The sequence below is a fragment of the Anomalospiza imberbis genome, chromosome 3 (assembly GCF_031753505.1).
Source record: "Anomalospiza imberbis isolate Cuckoo-Finch-1a 21T00152 chromosome 3, ASM3175350v1, whole genome shotgun sequence".
NCBI classification, from domain to species: domain Eukaryota; kingdom Metazoa; phylum Chordata; class Aves; order Passeriformes; family Viduidae; genus Anomalospiza; species Anomalospiza imberbis.
The window spans coordinates 84,779,576-84,799,808 of NC_089683.1; the positions used below are offsets into that span (position 1 = coordinate 84,779,576).

The 20,233-nt window shown below is 37.0% G+C and overlaps 2 protein-coding genes across 9 annotated transcripts in view; both read right to left on the reverse strand.

Moving 5' to 3' along the window:
- Positions 1–2,563: 2,563 nt before the first annotated feature.
- The window catches only part of KIF6 (kinesin family member 6), a 167,860-nt gene continuing 150,190 nt past the window's right edge, over positions 2,564–20,233 (reverse strand). For 5 of the 8 annotated variants that reach the window (XM_068185493.1, XM_068185491.1, XM_068185490.1 and 2 more), the window contains 2 exons: positions 19,662–19,781; positions 15,440–16,864 (listed from right to left, as the gene is read on the reverse strand). In XM_068185493.1, coding sequence (XP_068041594.1) covers positions 16,848–16,864; positions 19,662–19,781 — 137 coding nt within the window. In that variant the 3' untranslated portion in view covers positions 15,440–16,847. Of the gene's footprint in view, positions 2,655–15,439; positions 16,865–19,661; positions 19,782–20,233 lie in introns of those variants that run through there. The other 3 variants (XM_068185495.1, XM_068185494.1, XM_068185499.1) reach the window with 2 other exon arrangements.
- KCNK16 (potassium two pore domain channel subfamily K member 16) lies at positions 4,018–11,861 on the reverse strand. The gene is given in 5 exon segments (XM_068186643.1): positions 4,018–4,241; positions 5,515–5,676; positions 8,038–8,211; positions 8,740–8,854; positions 9,475–11,861. Coding segments are annotated over 5 exon segments (888 nt in total). The 5' UTR covers positions 9,688–11,861.

A 20,233-nucleotide genomic window follows, 5' to 3' on the forward strand; every position in this document is an offset into this window, starting at 1 on the left:
TCCAATGTTCCAATCTCTCATGGGTAGATAAAACAATCAAATAGTTTTGGGTGTATAAGAACATTGTAATTTACCTATTTTGTTACATAATATGAGATAAAGGTGAATAAAGCCAGTAAGTTTCTGCACTGGATGACTTTATACACTGTCAGAGGGTAACGTCTTCTCACTCTGCCCTGTGACTATTTTTGCCAGGGGAGTGTAGGTACTATTGCAAGTGAGGCAGCCTCCAAACATGTATTACACCCCTGCAAATATTCTGGTAATGTGTTAATTCATAGTTTTCTGAGGCGTACTTTAAACTGGCTAGCATAAACACATGATTTCACTGGCAAGATGCAAAAATTAATATCCAAAGGCTAGACCAATTCCAGCGTAAAGATAGAATCCAGAACACAGTCTTAGGAAAAAAAAAAAAAAAACTCTGCTTATTGCTCTGTCTTAATTCTGCCTTTTCATTATATTCATTACTCAGTGATATTTAAAGACAAAATTGGAATTACATATATATATATATATGTATATATATATATATATAAATGAAAACTCTCTATAAAAATATACATAAGTAAGAAAAAATGCAAGGATACTAAAAAGTATATATTTACTCTTCACATTTAAAATCAGGAAATAGACATATCTGAGCTACATTTTGATATTTTAGCTGTATTTAAACCCAGATAGTTTATACAAAGCACACTGAATATAACCATGTTGAAACATTATGGACTAAACATATAGAATTTTATGTTTATGCTAAAAATACATAAAACTAACTACAGGTGAGAGGGTTTTTAACTACAAGACATGCTGTGAAAACTTAGGATATCAAGCATGTGCTTACTAGACAGAATTTGGGAAGAAAGAGATCAAGTTTCACAACAAATCTATACAGAATCATATAATATTTAAATGGCTGTTTCCTTGAATATTCTTAGAAATGTCACTTGTCTACATTTCCACAGAGACATGCTCAAATCTTTGCCAATGATACTTTGGTGTTGTCTGGAAGAATAGCCTGTATATCTGAGGATGAAGAAGGGCTTGTTGAGTAGGCTAAAAGGGTAAGTGTAAGCCTGGAAGGACATTTGCTTCTTGTCCTGCCCTGGGCTGCAGGTGCTAGCTGCTCAGGACAAAGTGCTACTTTTCCACAGCACAAATGAGCACTGCCTGCGCCATTGCTTCTGCCATAGACTGCAGAGCCACATTCAGAGGCTGCAAATGTGCTGTTTTCTATGCTTGGAGGTGAGCATGTGTGCTCTCCATTCCGGGCAGAAATATACCAAAATGGGTTATTAGACTAAAAGAATCTATTTTGTGTGCTCCTCTGGCTCATAGCAAGTTCTTGTGATCGTGCAGTTCTTCCACGTTACTTTTCTTAGATGGTCAGTTGACACTTGATGACTACATTTTTATTAGAGGAGCACTACCAGAAAGCACTTGGTCTATCCATGCTCAAAACCTGAGCCAGTGCTCCCAGTATGTATCTCAAAGTAACTTTTATTATAGATGTCCATAACTTCTAGGAGCTTTTCAGAACCTTGAAAAATTGACAAAATAAACAAGAAATTTCTATCGCTTATGTAGCACAGGAGAGGGCATCAGTATTCTTCTCATTTCTCTTCCAGCATGGCCATATGCTTGATTTAAAGGTAGCTTTCTGAATCTTCTGTTGGGCAGCTGGAAAACTGCTGCAGCTACTGTCAGCTTTAGTAAATGCAGCAGTAGCAAAAAATCCAGGAGGTAGTCTCATAATTTACTGCTACTTTGCAAAATCAGTATCAGATACAGGAGCAATTTTCTGGACTGCAGTAAAAACAATCCAAACTTTCTGTGGTCAGATGTCAAGTAAGGATAATTTTAAGAAACACTTTGTCAATAAGTGCTTTCTATCATTGATAAACCTCTTTATCACTTTTTTTATGGCATGTAGCATGATGTAAAACAGTGGATAGGATCACCTTTAGACTAGTGTATGTGTTGTGGCTGACTGTGGTTTGATAAAGTACAGAAGGCATGAAAAAAGGCAAGGTGAAGAAAATAGGCTAGCTATAGAAGTCAGCAGAACTTCAGTTTTGTCTTTTACATAAAGAGGCCAAAGGTGTCATGGTGTTAACACAAGGCAGGTACAGAGTACAGTGAGGGTGATGATGTTAAAAGTGCAAGTGCAAACATTGTGTCTGAAGAACAGAAAATACTGAGACACAAAGTTTCCCGTGAGATTTGCAAAGATACAAAAAGCCAGACAGAAGAGAGTTGGCTGCTGCCAGTGAAAGTCTACAGAGAAAGCCATTGCATAAATTTATGGGAATAGCTGAGGACATCAAGGAAGATCAGTGTAAAAACTGAGGAGATAAAAATCTGTGAGGTAGGTAGTGCTAAGACATGAGGGAAATCTTGGATGGGATAAGCATTTGAACATTCATTTTTAAAATTAGTTGAATAAACCATTACCAATATTCTTACATGCCAACATTTTAGATTTGAGTAGCCACACTGCACTATGCAGGAGCCAGCAATTGGCAAAGAAAACACGGACCTTGTCAGGTGTAAGAACAAACATCTGTTGTGACCCTCCTCAGAAGTAAAAATCTAGCTCACAAAGTATGAAGGAAAGAATTAGTGACCTACACAAGTCTCTACATGTTTTATAGACATATCTCCAAAATGAAATATCAAAGCAGCTGCCAAAAGGCTGACATTTGATGTTCCTATAGTCTGTCAGACATATGCTAGCTTGGGGCTAGTCTGTGTACCCAGCCATATTTAACTCATCTTTTACATTAACATTCCACTTACAAATGAGTTCAAAGGGATTAATTGATGGTTACTATGAGATATAAATATACTGAATAAATAGCAGTGAGTATATGATTACAAGCACACCCATGGAACATGTTAGTAATGATTGAGCATGGTACCCAAATGAATGGATAATTGTTTTATCAAGTTTCTGAAGTCTAATAGAGAGTATGACTACAGATCTGCATCTCAGTGACTAGTGCCTTATTAGGTGCTTTTATGTACTTTGGTTTTTCAGCTCCTTTGAGGGTGCCTGCTGCTTCTTTTCACTTACAATAATTGGGATAAATTCAATCTCCCTATTTTTGATGGGTCACACAATGGGCCTGACTGAGGATCAGATTTAATGCAAGAACCTATCATTGGCCTTATTTAGAGGTAAACATACAGCATCAGTGCATAATAGCTCTTCCATGAACTGGCCCAAAGCAAATTCCAGACTCTAATGGTATTTGTGATCTGGCTGGAAATAAAGATGCCTCCTTGCTTTTAGATTTAGTTTAAAGTGCTGTTTTCAAGTGGCTGTGAAATGAACTGTGATAAGGACCTGCTTTGAGCTGGCAGTTTGCTCTGAGACAAGTTGTAACAGTCTAGGCAGAGCTGGACAGATATATAATTTCCTCACAATTAAAAGATAAGCATTCTAGCCCAGAAAATAAAGAAATGCAACAGCATTTTATATGAAATATGTTCATTTCTGACAATATCAACTGAATCTTAATTGAGTGGATATCATTAAGCAGGTTTTCATAACTGATGATATTCCTCTGTGGTTTTGTTTGTTTTCGCATTGGAAATGAAGAAAGATTTCTGTACCTGAGTTTTTCCACTTGAGATTCTTGGTGAAATGACTTCTTATTGAAGCTGGGAGGCAGTCACTTTGGATTTTTTTGAAAATGAGTGACCATAAGAACTGAATCCCACTAGCGAAAGGATAATAATTGATTACTTCAGGGGAAGTTGCCTTAGAATGAGAAGTGTAAAATGAATCCTGTTCATCCTCTTCATGGTTACAGTTGTGTAACCATATATGCACCTTCCTTGGGGTTTTAACTGGCTGATGCCTACACAGGGTGTGGAAATTTCCATGTCTGAAACATTTCCTCTTTAGGAAACAGTCAACAACCTGTGTTTTAGTTCTTTATCCACAGGGGTCACTTAGTATGAGATACAGATGGAAGATGCAGTTTCAAGACTGCTTTCTTTGTAACTTACTCAGCTAGGTATATGGATTCTAGGCTGCTCAGGTTCATTTTCCATTTTGGTGGTGTCTCCTTCTGCCAAGCTTCAGTCAGACTTGTGCCACTTTAGCTGAAGGTATCTTTCCATCAAGTCGGCTCCCACATTGAAGACCAGAGCCAGCCAGGCCAAGCCAAAAACAATCCATATTGCAGTTAGGCTCCTGTACATGGGGATATAGTGCTTGTTGGGGTTCATGCCTGAAAAATCCAGGAAAATTTGTATATTGATCATGGCAGCTTTGGTCTGCTAAACATACTTATACATAAGTCTGCTAAACATACTTGTACATACTTATACACCCTCTCCAGTCTTTGCAAAAGTGTATGTGTTAATGAGCTTGTGTGACTCAGCAGATATTTTTTTTTCCATGCCAACCCTCAGATTAAGCTTAGCACAGTTAGCATGAAATCCCTGAAGCTGAGACGATATAATAAAAATAGCTATATGTAATATCAATTAGGGATGCTCAAAGTCAATGGTTCCTAGCCAACAACAAAGGAAAAAAATAATAGAAATTAAATGTTGAATCCATATTAACCATATGTTACTCAAGAGGCACACAGGGGATCTCAGATTATTTACACAGCTACAATTGAGTGAATCAGTGATTGCTTTTTGGAGGGTGATATTACCTCAGTACCTGGGATTCACAGTCACTTGAATAATATGGTAAATGTATCCATTTTAATTGAGTGGTTATGAGAATCTTAATCCCTGGTTTGTTATTTCCACAGCATGAAATATCAGTGCAGCTAATACAGTCATGAAACTCCACAGTGCCAGATTCAGCATGGGATTCTTTTTTATCTCCTTTTGGGACGTAGTTATGACCTCTAGGAGAGGAGAGCTAGTACTTGTGAGTAAGAAACCCTAGTGATTTTAACAGATAAATGCATTAGACATAATCTGTTAAGATTATGCATTTAAATAAGTGTGTGGGAAAATAGCCCCTCATGTGTCTCTACCATGATGTTCTCAATCTAGAGGTCTAAAGACTATGTAATGTCACTAGGTTTGTTTTCTTTCAGAGGCATCATGTGGTTGTCAGTAATCTTCTCCCCATTTTAAGTACTGATTATTTAATATTTGATATGATTTGTTGTTGGGAATGATAGACACTTGCTAAAACAAATCAGTGTTAGGAGAGTGTAGTTCAAAGACTTAATACTGAAAAAGTAATTTTATATATATTCCACCTTTCACTCTTGATAACGTTTGTACCAGCCTGGACACAGCCACTGTTGAATGAGTGTTCAGTGGCATGTGTGACATGAGTTGGGTGACTCTCAGGTTGGCTGTCAAGAGAAAAATGCTCATATCCTGTAATATATTTGCTCATTGTTACCAATCTGGCTGAGCTCACTCTTGACCAGATTTATAGTGGGATGGATATCTATGCTCCCTGTATTTAGTTTTATACTAGGGTTATGAATTTCAACAAAGCTCAATCCAGTTCATGCTCTTTTTTACCTACTACATAGTCCCCAAATCCAATGGTGCTTAGGGTGATGAAGGTGAAGTAAAAGCCTTCTCCATAGCTCCAGCCTTCTACATAACTGAAGACTAATGGTGGGAACACCAGGAAAAGCAAGGTCCCAGTGGTCAGGAGGATGGCCACTGCCAGTGTTTGAACTACCCGAAAGAGAAGAGGAAGATGGCACCCAAATAACATGGAGCAGTTGTCTTGTCAAAATTGCTGTGTCTGTTTTCCTCTTGAATCCCAAACCCAGCCCACCTGGGAGCAATGGCAAAAAAAGGATAAGCCAGTGCTTCCATGTACTGAAGGTTGAGCTCACTGCTTACTCTGCACATAGATATTGTACCTAAGCATGAAAAAAAAAATCTTAAAATTAGGAAAAAAAAGGAGGATTTTTTAAAAAGCTTTTTGCAATGAATTTTCAAGAATGCTCCAGTCATATTTTCAGACTTATTATGACAACCATTGAAATGAAATACATATTTTACAATTTCAATTTGAGATTCTCTTGTAGTCAACTAGCTCTTGTCTTTGAGGAAGATCACCACGTACTACATAACTCATGAAGCAAAGATGGGCAAGAACAAATTAGATTTCTTTTCACTATGACTGCTTCCAAAGATTTATAAAGTGGCTTGCAAGTTCTCAGCCAAAAATATGTTTGGATGAAACCTAAGTGAAGTCAGTTTCCCTGCTTTCATTTTTAACTTAGAAGTGCTCAGAGCAGAACTGGTTTGTGTTAGCACAGGGCAGATCTGTGCCTCTCAGGACAAACGTCTGCCTTCAGGGAGATAAGTTACTGTGATATATGTGACTGTGGTGATAGGCACAAAGAATGGTCAGTGCATGGGTCCTGAAGGGATTTTAGGACTTTATGATTGATGGTCAGGAACTCATGGGTTTCCAGGGAACACATTCTGGTGAAATTTTGACTAAATTAAATAAATGGCTGATGCAAACTCATTGTAATTATTTAAAAATGCCCTCAAATGCAATCAAACCAGAGCATGATTTTCTATTAATGAGCCTATTGTGACTGGAGGAAAAGCCAAACCACTGTTTATACAATGGAAGGTCCAGATGTCATGTTTTAATTTCTCTCTCTGAATTATCTCACATAAAAAAATAATGCTCTGAGCTTGAGAAACATGGCTTCAGATGACTGAGTGACTTTGACAAGTCACTTCTATGTTATGTGTCATGTCTATCTAGCTGTGTAATAATATTTACCTCATTTGCAGAGGAGTTTGAGAATTACTGATTGACATGATTATAGTTGATATATAATTCAGTTGTTCTCATTTACTTCATTCCAGTACTGTAATAGAGTTTAATTACATAATAAACTTTGCATTAAAATGTATACTGAAAAGAACAATTTTGCTTTTTAACCTGTCTTTTAAGAACTTTCTTGTATAAACCTGTAATGTTGGGAACAATAAGTCATGAATAATGAAGAACTGATTGTAATTAATTTCCCAGAGCATGACAAAATTATGTTTATAAGGAGATAAACCAACTTCTTTGAATAAACCTTTCAGAGCAAACAAGCAGATTCAGCTCCAAAGCTTTGTCTGATCATAGGAGCTCTGTCAGAAATGTCAACTCAGGAGTGAAAAGGGAAAGAAAAAAGATTATATCGCTGAGCTGCTATCAGAAATCTCAGGAAAGATGCAGCTATACTAGCATGAAAATCCTTCTGGTGGTAGAACTGCATGTGTTTGGGGAACAGGCAGAGGTTATGCAGCTAAAGAATTTCTTGCTTATATAATCCAAGTCTGCATTTGATGGTACCTTTATAGCTTTCCCATTGTCTATAGAGAATGTAGTGACCCAAGAGTTTTTATAAATGTAAAAGAAAAAACTTATGCCAGAACTCTGAAATATTTCAACATATCTCACATATCTAATCTCCCTTTTCCCTAACTGAAGGGGTTAATTCATTGAACCTGTTCTCAGAAACATGCACTAACTTTGTAATAAATGACCTTCATGTATTCTCTGTTATCAGTGCTTTTCTTATTAAAAAATGTCTGGACTAGTTCAATGACTCACCAATAAGCTGTAAGTAAGGAGGAGTATTTGTATTTTAAGAAAAGAAAAGAAGCAAGTGCTCAGTTGCTGGCACAAACAGGAAAGATAATTCCAGTCAGATCATTAGGCCAATAAAAATAAGTTGCCTTTGCACAGTGTAGAGCTAAACTCTGGATAGATGCTGGCATAGGCTGGAGAACAAGAGCTTGATGTGGCAATGTGTGTACATGCACGTATCCTGCCAAGGTCACCAGGTCTATGGTTTTGCTGAGTAAGGTTTTAAAAAGGCAAATCTAGGGCCCCTCAAGCAAAAGCCTATAGCTTTAAAGCTATTGTAGGTAGATTAAGTGTATCAAGTTTCTGATAGAGAGGGCCATGTAACTGCTGTGGTTCACACAAGGAAACCTAAGCTAGCAGCAGCAGCTATCTGAGAAAAGAACTTTAACTAGTTTTAAAATAGTGAAATCAAATGGTAAATTGACACTGTACCTGGGCACGTCCTGGCTTTTGCACCCATCTTTCCAGGGTAAGCAGATGAGCATTGAGAGCTTTCCCCAGCTGATTAAGGAAGGTCAGGTTGAGAGGCACTCCAAATAAGGTATAAAACACACAGAAGATCTGCCCTGCCACTGTGCTGGGGGAGAGGTTACCATGACCTGGAAAAAAAGAAGAAAACAGCTGCATGAAAAGGCTCTACAGGCAAGCTGCAGGCATCATGGAATGTTTGTAAGCTTGGAAGCTCAACTACATTAAGCTTCAGGAACCTGTGAATCTATGATTTTCTGCAATTAAATCTGTGTGCAAATTGCCATTGCTTATAATGAAGCCTTTTGCATTCATTACTACTAGCTGAAAATTAAACATGAAAAGTATTACTCTTCCAGGTACTATTGTAACTTTCTATAGGTCTCTGATTATGTGGGGAGTGCAACTCAGTGCTTCAAAGCAGCCTAAAAATGTGCTGTCCACGTACAAAATGATCTTGTGTGTACCAAGTAGGCACTCAGCTTTTTTGGGAGTATAAAATACTGTATACAGAAAAATAACAGGCATAATTGGAAACCAATAGAAAATCATAACCCACAGCGGTTGATTGTCTTGTCTGTCCACTAATTACACATTTCTGGGGGCTTTACAGGACAGTTGGAGGAAACACCAGTTTTTAAGGAAAGAGAGTATCTCACCTATAGTGGTGACAACAGTTCCTGCAAAAAAGGAGGAGTTGCTGAAGTCCCAGTTACTGGGATTTGTAGAGTTTCCTTCTGGGTTGACCCCTTTTTCCCATGCTTCCATGAGGACCTGAAGTGGAAAAGGTCAGAGGAGCAAAGATGAGGAAGAATGTCAGAAATAGAGATAAGTAAATACTGTTTTCCATCTTGAGCAAGCAGAGTGATAAAAAGTGTAGATAATAGGGTAGAGTTGGACTAAAAAGACCTTCTGCTGACATGGCAAAAATTGGAAATAGAGCTGGTCAGGAACCTGAACTCTTGCTACAGGAGAACAGGTCATTAAGGTATGATAGGTTCCCCAGTAAGATGAAATATAAGGGGAAGGGGGTGAATGATTCCCCAAAATGATCAAACTGGGGAAAAACTCTTGTTTTTTGTTCCCATTCATAATTCCCAGTAATATTTAATGAGGGAGATGAGAACCATGAAGTTGAAATTATTGCAATGTAGCACAAGTGCATCACTAGATCCACTTATATTTTGGGAATTCATGACTGTGGAAAGAAACTAGTTCCATAGATCAAGATAAATAAGTATATGAATGGGCTTGATTTATTTATAAAGTTAGATATTTTAAGTCATGGACAGCTGATCGGTTTATATCATGGTAGGCTACTTGGCCCCGTTAGTATAATTTCTTCTAATGAAAATAATGCTTGAGCCAAAATAATGGGAACCCTTTCCTCTTACCTGTACAAACTGCTCCAGGGCTTGTCTGTCCAAGCATGTGTAATTCTGCAGCAACTTCAGCTTTTCCAGCTGGAACTGGTCCTGAAAATGTGTTTCTGCCTGCTTCTCCAGCAGCTGGAACACCATAGCACCCAGGAGGAGGTAAAAGAGGTACCCCAGTACCATCACTGGAGTCCAGCTGATCTGCCGGCTGTGCATGGTGAGAAGGGCCATGCTGCTGATCTGCCCTTGCCAGTCCCTGCTCAGTACTTCATAGGTTACTGTTCCAAGATGTGACCTACCCAAAACACCAGGAATCACACACCCATGTTCCCAGCTACTGCCCTGGAGAGTTTTTCAATAAAACAGCAGGGTATCAGGGCTTAAAAACTGAGACTAACAGAGAAATTTTATCCCACCACATGTGTTCTCTATCCAAAATAAAGAGTGAACATTTATAGCTTAGTAAGACTGTGAATCATATATTCTTTCTTCTATTAGCTTTTATCCAAAGATATCAATAAAATTAATAAAGCCCTCTGAGGTTGGTATTGGTTTCCAGTCAGGGAAGCTGAATCAAAACTGTGGCTGTATGACTTACCCCAAGTCATATGAATATAGAGTCACAGATAGACTCTTAAAGTCTTAACAAGTAAAGCCTTATTCTAAAAACACTAGACTTCTGTACAACAAAATGCTTTAAACTCTCTAATTACAGCAGACTCCCCAGAAGAAAGAAAAGTATGGAGCTCAATAAATTGAAAAGACAATAGCTGCTGTCTGTACCATACAAACATTGCTGGCACCAGTAAAACTAGCATGGTGAAGCTTATAAACAACCTGAATTCAACTTGGTCACACAAAATAACCTCTTTCTTTTCTAGTCCTAATAAGATCACTGCCTGGCCTACTGCTCCTGAACCCTATCAGATGACTCCACCCTTTAGTCCCTAGAGTTAGAGAATAAACCACTCATGCCTACTGCCTTCAGTCTCTGTATTGCCTTTTTAATCCAAATACTTAAGGGGAAGGAGGGCTTAAGGTTAATCATTAGCTAAAAAGGTATCAGAGTTTCACTCATGGGAGCCTTAATAATTATCATGCACTGGAAACGAGCTGGGTTTGCATTTTTTCTGTAGGAAGAGCTTTATGGCAAGTGTCATCTGTGTAAAGAAAACAAACACACACACACACACAAAGATAGCCAGGTGGCTAGGGCCGCAATTTTGTTATCATACTCCCTTACAGTCAAAATGTTCTGGATATAGATATCCCTACTTTGCTTAGCATTCATATAGTTTTACTCCTATCTTCAAACAGGAGGTAGTGCTCACAGAAAAAAGACTGAAAAAATGATTTCATTCATATCTGTATCTGGGAAAATCCCTGGATTTGCCATTTGTACTGTTCTCATAACCTGGGGCCAGCCATCATCCAGAGGAGGATGACTGACCAGCAGCAGAAGGACAGTTATCGCTCTGAAAAGTGAAAACTATTGTGGATAATTCCCAGGAGACCATCCTGGTCTTTGTCTGGGACTGCTCTATCAATGTGAGTAGGGGAACAGAAAGACTTCAATAGGGAAGTCCAATGTGTGAGGACTCAGAAACCTGGTGGTCTGGTATTTCTTTTCAGATGAAAAAGCAAAACATTTGGGAGATGGAAGTTATAGTAGCAGTGATATTGCTGAGCACTTCAACAACATTATGAAGCAAACTGATCTGAATCAGCTGAGACATCCAGCTTATTATCACTGATGGAAGGTTTTCTCTTGTTCTGTGCTGAGGATGACATTTGCTTACACAGTATCTAACAAGAACATCACTCTTGTGTCTCACTTCCATAACTAAAAGGTACAGTTTTTTATTCGTTCCCAGTGCAATGATATGGGTAGACAAACCTGGGGTATTGCACTAGCAGGGCTGTCTCTGGTGGGAGATCCAGGTGGTTGTTGTGTTGCTGTAGATAGGAACTATGACTACCAGAGAATGCCAGCCTACTGGTTTTCTGGAATTGAAGCAAACCATGGAATAGTGCACAGTTGTGCTGGGACAAATTTTTCTCAGTTGAAGTACATTTCACAATTAAGGGTATGAAACTATACAATACAAATGAACAAATACAGCACATAATCAGATTTTTTATTCCCTTCTGGTTTTTTAGTTCAGATCAACAAAGCATGCCAACTGAAAGTTGGCAGTGTGAGTTATGCCTTAAGAAAAAATGTCCACTCAGACTTACTTTTGGGATCTTAATTTTCTAAGGTTTTGCAAACTGAGTCACCAACATCATCAAAGTATGCCTATTTCTATAATACAGTATTTCCTACCATTTTGGTTCTTTCCCCCTCTAGTGTCAGGCTGCAATGTAGGAACCAAATAAAGCCAGAATCTGTGCAGCAGCCCAGAAATGATACCAGAATCTGTGCAGCAGCCCAGAAATGATGCCTTGCCACAGGAAAAAAAAAATAAAAAAAAGAAAGCCCAATATATACATTTTGAAGTAAACTAAAGATTTATGGTTTTTGTGTGAGTTTTGAATCTGGAAGAGGAAGGTCAGCATGGCTTACTACACTGGAAATTAAATTTGGCTTCCAGGTAAAAAGACATCATATACAATGTGCTGAAATAACAATACTAGCAAATCGCCTTTTATGACAGGATGACAAAGTACACTCTCTAGTCTTAACTTCTCTTGTTGCTTTTCTAATGCTCTTCTGATTAAAAAATAAACAAAACCTGAGTTCACAAACTTTAGGAATAAAAAATGTGGAATGCAAGAAGTTTTTAAGAGTAGCTGAACATGGAAGTAGACTGTTCTTCCAAGGTCCTGCTTTTCCAGTGCTCCCTTCCAATGTAGAATGTAAGAGTGTATCTAGTCTCAAACCTAGGGAATGACTTCTCACAAAACATCTTTTGAATCCAGGACTGGGCATGATCTCCTTGATTATTCCTTCACTTGTCTTCCTCCCTTAGTGTGACTGACCCAATAGGATCCAGCTTTTCCCATAGAAAATTTGAGCCATTCTGGAAAGGACAGATACCAAAATGACATCCTGGTTTACAATATACATAATAATCACTTTTCATGCATTACTTGGAGCAAATCAAAGGATTTAGTGTTCTCTAAATGCTTTACCTATTGTTCTTACAGCCCCTAACAAATCTTGAACATGGATAGATGTGAAATAAAAGATAGGCCAAAAAAATAAGTGACATGGTTTGCTCACTTTCCTCACTGGTTTTCAAAAGCCAGAAAAAATACCACTGTGATCAGAAGTATAATTTACATCAACATAAATAAGCTGTTTCTAAAATAAGTAATAAAATAAGTTGAAAGATATCTTGACCGATCCTGTTATTATCAAGCTTCTGAAGGAGAATGATTTTTGGACTAGTTTTTCTGGTAGAAATGTCTCTGTACAGAACTAGTTGACAAAGTGGATGCAAAGATCCAGGAATTCAAGCTTTCACATGCTAAGAATTTCATCCAGAACAGTTTCTACAAGGAAATACTGAATCATTTTAATTAGTTTTGCTCCTTGAATGACTTTTAAACTCTGCACTGCAGAGAAGAATTAAGGAAATTATTTTAGAACCATATTAAATATAAATAAGAGAACAACTGAATTTCTTCAGACATGACAATTTACTTTGCTTATCTTATAGATGGAGTTTCAAAGCAAACATTGCAGGAAGTGAAAATATTAAGAAAAAAAATTAGAAAAAGATTTTTTAACATTGATTAAAGCGACAATAAAAGTGATTCATATGAAATAACATAAAACCAGTGCTTTGATTGTTGTGGTTATTAAAATTTCACTTTGAAAAGACAAACACATTCTATATAGAGCTACCAAATATGCTATATGTAACGAGGCATTTCCAGATGTTCATCTTCTTGGCATCCATATTCACCAGCTGCATATTTGCAGCAACATTTATAAGATCTTTACCTTTTATTATGTTGAAGTGCTCTCAGTTTATACTAATGACATAAAATACTTGTATCCCATGATTGATTAAACCAGGTAAGAACATATTACATTATATACTTACACTGTTACACATGTGAACCTCATTACTCCTCTTCAAAGCTTCTTTAAAAAACAGAGGAGTGACAGAGGGAGATTGAGTTAGGGCATGTCCATCTTCCAAGAACGAGAAACTCAACATAAGGTTATGCATTTTCTTCTTGGAGCTCTCTGGAAAGCTGCAGTAGCCAGGAGGTAATGAAATGCCCAAGCCACTAGCTCATGGGTTAGCTCACATGTTTCACTAATGCAGGTCCAGACTGTGTACAGAACCCTGGCAGTTTCAACACAAATGAGAACAGACCCTTGGCCTTTATTATAATCTGGGTCATATCCTGACCCTCCCAGAAGCTACAGTGCTGTAACACAGCAGAGGTCATGTATCTTCTTCTGAAATTAACTATATAGAAGATTAGAAATACCTGTATGCAATCTAGCACTCTAGAACTACTTATTCAAGAAATCCCCATCAAAAAAAAAAAAAAAAAAAAAAAAGAAAAAAGAAAAAAGAAAAAAAAATTGGATTTTGGATTTGTTCTGGTTGCAGGTAGTAAATAAATTCAATTTACCATATGAACATTGAACCAAATCCAACTAGATATCATGTGAATTGACTGAAGTGAGATGTGCATGAGGAATGCCATGCTTAGCAATGCTGTTTTACAGGTGGCTTAGAGAGGATTCAAGGATAAATGAGGGCCTCTGATTGTTTCTTCAATGTAGCAAATGCTTGGGTTATTTGAAATTAATCTTGAAGTTATATGAAGAGAGATTATTAAAAGAAGGAATTTTGCTTGTCTGTTACCAACAAAAATTTCTTGAAGCAATAAATGCTTTCAGAAAGCAACACAGACTTAGAGAAGAGATCCAGAAGCCCTCCAGCACCCAAGAAAAGGCCATCAAAAGCTGGAGCCAGGCTTTTGACAGTGTGGTTTGTGAGAGAAAGAGAGATAATGACAAAAAGAAAAGTTCAGGCTGGACATAAAGGAAAAACTTTTTGTCACGATGACAGTCAAACATTAGAAGGAATTGCTTAGAAAGGTTATGTGGTCTCCATTCTTGGAGGTTTTCAAGACCACATTGAACAAAGCCCTCAGCAGCTTGGTTTGATCTTGTAGCTCATGCTTTTTTGAGGAAGAGGTGGCTCCAATAATTTCCAACCTAAATTTTCCTGTGAACCCAAGACGCAGTTTTTGAAGAGAGGAGCAGTTTTTTTAAAAAAGAGAATGCTTTATGTCTTAAGACTATTATTTTCTAAATGAGCAATCTTTTCTTTCCACATGACCTTATGAAAATTTTAAAAAGATGCAATAAAGACTTTCTATTTATTTGTATGGTTTTGTATATTTATATGGTTTTCTATTACTGGATGCACTTTTGTCAAATATCTTAAGTGTCTGGTATAATCTTAATCTTAGACCATTTTGCCGATCAGGTACTACTTTGTTGATAGTGATTGAATTTCACACTAAATTTATAACAGAATAAAAAAAGGCTAGAGAATTTTGAAACAGAAAAGTAAGGAATTATTTTCTCTCTGTGAGTGAGATGTGTGGCAAACTGAGAACAGAACATTGAATCATTAAGTAGTAGCAGCATCACATAATTCATATGAAGATACCACTGAGATCCTTCTTTTAACCAGCTACTTAAAGCTATTGGAAATGCTTCAATGTCAAAAGGAAGGAGATGTTGGACCAGTGATTCCCTTTCAGCCACCTTCAAATAAATTCACCACGATGGCTGTTTCACTGGAAACAAAAAAAGGTGGTTGATTGACCCAGCAACATTTTGAAACCTGTGGCTCTTCTTCAGCTAGCAGTGTTGAATGGAAGCAGGAATGTGGCCCTGCTCTCCATGACAAAGATGTATGAACAATAATACAGTGCATATTTAATACAGTGTTTATATATAAAAGAGTGAGAAGAAGAAAAATAATGACAGACATAAAAATTCTGGAAGAAGGACATTTTAATATAATCTCCAACAAAGCAGACATATAAAAGCAAGAAGGCCTGTGGATTTTTCAAATTCTGACCAAATTCTTGAACTCTTCTCAAAGCAAGAGTAGATCTGACTTTTATCTCAGTTTCCATATACTAAATTCTGCCAAAGCTTACCAATTTATATGGTATCTGTGTTTTTTTACAGAAAATTAAAATGCAAAAAAAGGTACAACTTTAATATTTTTAAATTGATTGCCTATTAATTGTTAATTTAAAAAACATATATTCTGTAGGTTTGAACACAGCAATTCAACATGTACTTCTGTATAATTATGAATTTGACAAAGAATTAAGTATCAGCATGTATAAAGAAATATACATCCTTGAGAATATGTGACTCCTGCCAATATATTGTTTTATTTTTATGCGCAACCCATACACTTCTAAATGCATGACTATAAGATTATCACTAGCATGAAAAGTGACATCTTCAATATGGTAGATGTATATCTCAGAGAAATAGACTGTATTTTGCATTGCATTTTTTATTTTAATTTGATGTGTAAAACAAATTGTTTCATAACTGGATATTATGCAATAAAATAGTGCCAAGTCAATAGTCAATAGTAAAATGACATTGCATATAAGATATAAATGCATTTAAATTTTCACATCTCATTGATGTTTCATGAGTATTGGCTTTGTTCTGTTTAAAGCCTATTTAATGTAGTTGTTTCTTCTGAAACCTGTATATTCTGGGAGGGTGTGCATTTTGCACAACATTTAATCCATTCTGCACAACATTTAGTCCATTTAAATAAAAAGAAAACAGCTGGGAAATTTTGAACTCTAGAATTGCTTTCTAAAATACATTTGGTTTTATATTACAATGCAATCTCAGTATTCTAATGATCTGATATGAAAATTGTTATTCCTGAGGGGGAAAAATCTCAAATGAAATTTTATGAAATTTTATAACTCAGATAACTACTGCTACTGGATGGATATCTCTTGATGTTCAATCGGTATAATTAATAAAGCCTTATGCAAATCAATGCAAAAACACCCTACCAGCAGTAATAACCCAGATTATAGATGTATAAGAACATTAATACATTAGATAATTTTAACATTTAGAAATGTACAATGAATTCTCATAAACAAACATGTTTGGCAAACTCCTGATTAGTTGTTTCAGTTTTGTTAATCTTAATACAAGGTGAAGATACTGAGTGCAAACACTCAAATATCTGTTGTCAGAGAAATGGATTTTGCTGTCAAAGATAATTTATATGCCAATACCAATCAAACCTGTACATCTGAAATACTTTTCCTGTTTCTAAACAGAAGAGGAAGGGAAAGAATAAAGGTCTTTCACTGTTTCTAAAAGGAAATAGTGGACTGTGACAAGAATTTCATTTGTTCCCCAAGCCTGAAAAGAGATAAATAAATACATTAGACTGCATTTCAGGTTGCATTGTCAGTTTTAAAACAAAATTCAGAACTACAAAACAGAAGAAAGAAAAATTATTCTTTGATTTAAATCTTTTAAGACACAAAAATCATTCATCTACTCTACTGCATTTTCATTTCTCTACCCCAACACTGAACATGGCATCAAAAGCATGTTTGCCAAGTAGCCCTTTTCAAAAAAGCTTTCCAGTGTTAGTTATAACAATGCTTTAACAATCCCAGCAAGATCCTTTCAATGTACCTGCTTTAATTCTGCTCTGTTTAGAAAGCAAATGGTAATAACCTGCAGTCCCTGAGGTAATCTTTACTGAGACCTCTCATTCCCACCCCTGCATTACTGTCACTAAGGATCTTGAGCATTCCCATGCTTTCTATTTATGAAACTTATTTTCCACTCTGTTGGCTTCTGCACACACTTTTTGGTTTTTTTTTTCCTTCCCCTCTAAAGTATAGTAGGGCCCTCAGTTTTCTTATAAGATACTAATATCACAGTTTGAAAGGGTCAGGATCAATAAAGGAAAGAGCAGTAAGGATGTTGACAGTTTTTAAGCCCAGCAGACTTTGGCTTGGCTGACCCTATGCTTCCTCATGCTTTTTGAAGGGCACTGTGTGTGTAACAGTCATGCAGAGAATGAATACATTTGCATGCAAATGTAGAAAGGATTGTTGAACATCTCAGTTGAAGAGAGTTTAGTAAGGAAGCAACAGAGCTGAAGTGGGACTCAGCACACCTAGATTCTGTGTGAAAGTGTCTGACTCAGCTTAATGGTTCTGGGCAAATAATTTCTCTTTGGTTTATTTTTCAAATGTTTGAAATTTCTTCAGGAAAAGTTATGTGACTGATGAAACAGTGCTTTTCCCCCAAAGTTTGAAGTGAGACTACATTCTTCTTCTATTCTTCCTCTCTACCTAACACTACTTTATGCCTGAAAGTTTTATTTTGTGGGGGCAGGAATGGGGACATCATAGCCCACATCCCTGCCTCCTAAAAGAAAACCCTCTAGTTCTCCTCCTTTATCTTGCTAAATTAGAATTTTTAAGCTTTATTTGCTCAATGGTTCATGCTGTCAGTGGCTCCATCTCTTAAATATGGAAGGTTTTGCCTTTCCTCACAGGGAAGAAAAGCCTTTTTTTCTCTGCTAGGTTGACTCCAAATCTTTCTCAGAACTTGCTGTTGAGCTGTCTCGTCTGTGACACATCAGGTCCCTACATGTTTATTGAACGACATAGCCTCTTTACATTTTTATTCTCCTGCTTATACTTAACAATTTTTTGAGTCATCCAGCCCTGCACTGCCAGGAAGATCAAATGCTACTCCATTTCTTTTTCAGCTACTTAGGGCAGCTCATCTTGTCTTACTGAAATTTAGAATAATTTTAAAAGCGTTGACTGTCCTTTTTCTGCAAGAATATCTTTTATGACTTGGGGTCCAAATAGTTGTCAATGTTGATAATGTCTAGTCCCTTCTGAAACTGATGGATGATGCTAGGCGATAGCCACTGGCTGAAAACAATCAGGATGGAAAAGGCATTTGAGAGAGACATTCTTGATATGGCATGATTCAGGAGATGATCATAGGATAAGATGTGCTCTTGTTAATTACATTACTCTATGTCATGGATTGAGTCAGATTTGAGCCTTCTGAAGGCCCAAAATGTTTGTTGTAAGACATTTATCTCTAACCGTCTTCTGATGAGCTGCCTATAAATCCAGTTTAATTTCATTTGCAAAAGAAACCTGACTACAGCTTTTCTAAATAAAGAAAAAAGGAATTCCAAAGCCTAAGCGTGCTAAGTGTTTGCTTTGGTTGAGTGTAGAGAGGCTGTTTTTTCAACCAGTGTATGTTTACCTGACAGATTTCTGATAAGCAGTGTGATACCAAAGCCCCACTTTGTGACAGTGCTAACACCATCTGCCAGGTGCAGATAGCTTGTTGAAAAATGCTGTCATCAGCACTGAAGTGCTGATGGAAAGTTATTGCTCCAGTAACCACTAACATGCTCATATACTGTCTAATTGGTTGCTGCCACTAAAAACTATTATTCAGGAAAAAAAAGAAGTGCAGGACATTTTTCTTTATTATAATAAATTTTAGGTTACCTTGCAGTGCCATTGTTGTTTATTTATTGCTTTCTGCTTCTTGCCAGTTTTACTTATCTACACTCCAGAGTGAACTTTATTACCTTCCTACAATTGCTCTCAGTACCTGATTTTGGTGACAGATACTCATGGAAATTTTCATGAGACCTTGACATAGTGTTAAGGATATTCCCTTTGCCAGGCACAGTGGGCCAGTCAGCCTCCTGAGGCAGGGGTACAGTGCAATCATTTGAGTCATATTTATTTGGTTTCAACTGTTATAACTAAATTTGTACCAGATGAAAACCAGGACACATAGTTTGAAGAAAATCTATACAGGAAAATTTGGATCATCAAGGAACTGCATTCAAATGCATTTGCTTAAGAGTAAAATAATATACTATGCAGGTTGCACAGCCATGCATGCCCCAGACATTCACTGATGGTGCCTTAGTAAAACACAGAGCCTTCATAGTTTTTCACTGCAGCACTGAGCTAATTAAGAAATACATGTGAAGAACCTCAAGTGTTTAGAACTGATGAGAACATAATGTAGTATAACTGAAGCCAGAATGAGTTTTCACTTGCATCAGTGTAATGTGGACTAAAGCTATTTTGAATTCAAAATGCTGTACTGGAGATTTTGGTTTGGCTTCCTATTTTTTGGCAGGATTTACCTTTCTTCTGCAGGATGTTCTGTCTTGCTTTAATGAAAGCTAGGATGTCAGCATCAGCCTGGCTGTCTCCAGTCAGAGGAACAAATGTACTTGAACTTGGTGGAGTCCTGAAATAAGAAAGTATGCTTGTGAACCCAAGGGAGTAAGAAGGTTAATTTTTCTGTCTCCTCTTTTTTTTCACCAGAAAGGATTTTATTCTTTAGATGCATTGTTAGATATAGAACAATTTAGCAGAGAATTGATCTCAGGACTTCTTAATCGTCTTATGTACGTTCCTAAGATTAGCCACCATCTCTTTGGTGTGGGAAGGCCACTTGCTTATCAGCAATAGACTTCTCACAAAGGGTGAAAAATATTGTAGTGCTGAGCCAAAGACTTAATTCCCAATTGGAAAAGCTTAATCTAGTGAGTTTTCCAAGGAAATGATAGATGTAACCATGCCATGTGTTTGATTGCTTCAGGCTGCTATACATCTGAACAGATCAATAGAATTTTTGCCAACTGTGGGGGAATTAAGTTTTCATACATACACAGAAGTAAACAATCACGTGGTACTCAAGACATCTCCTGAC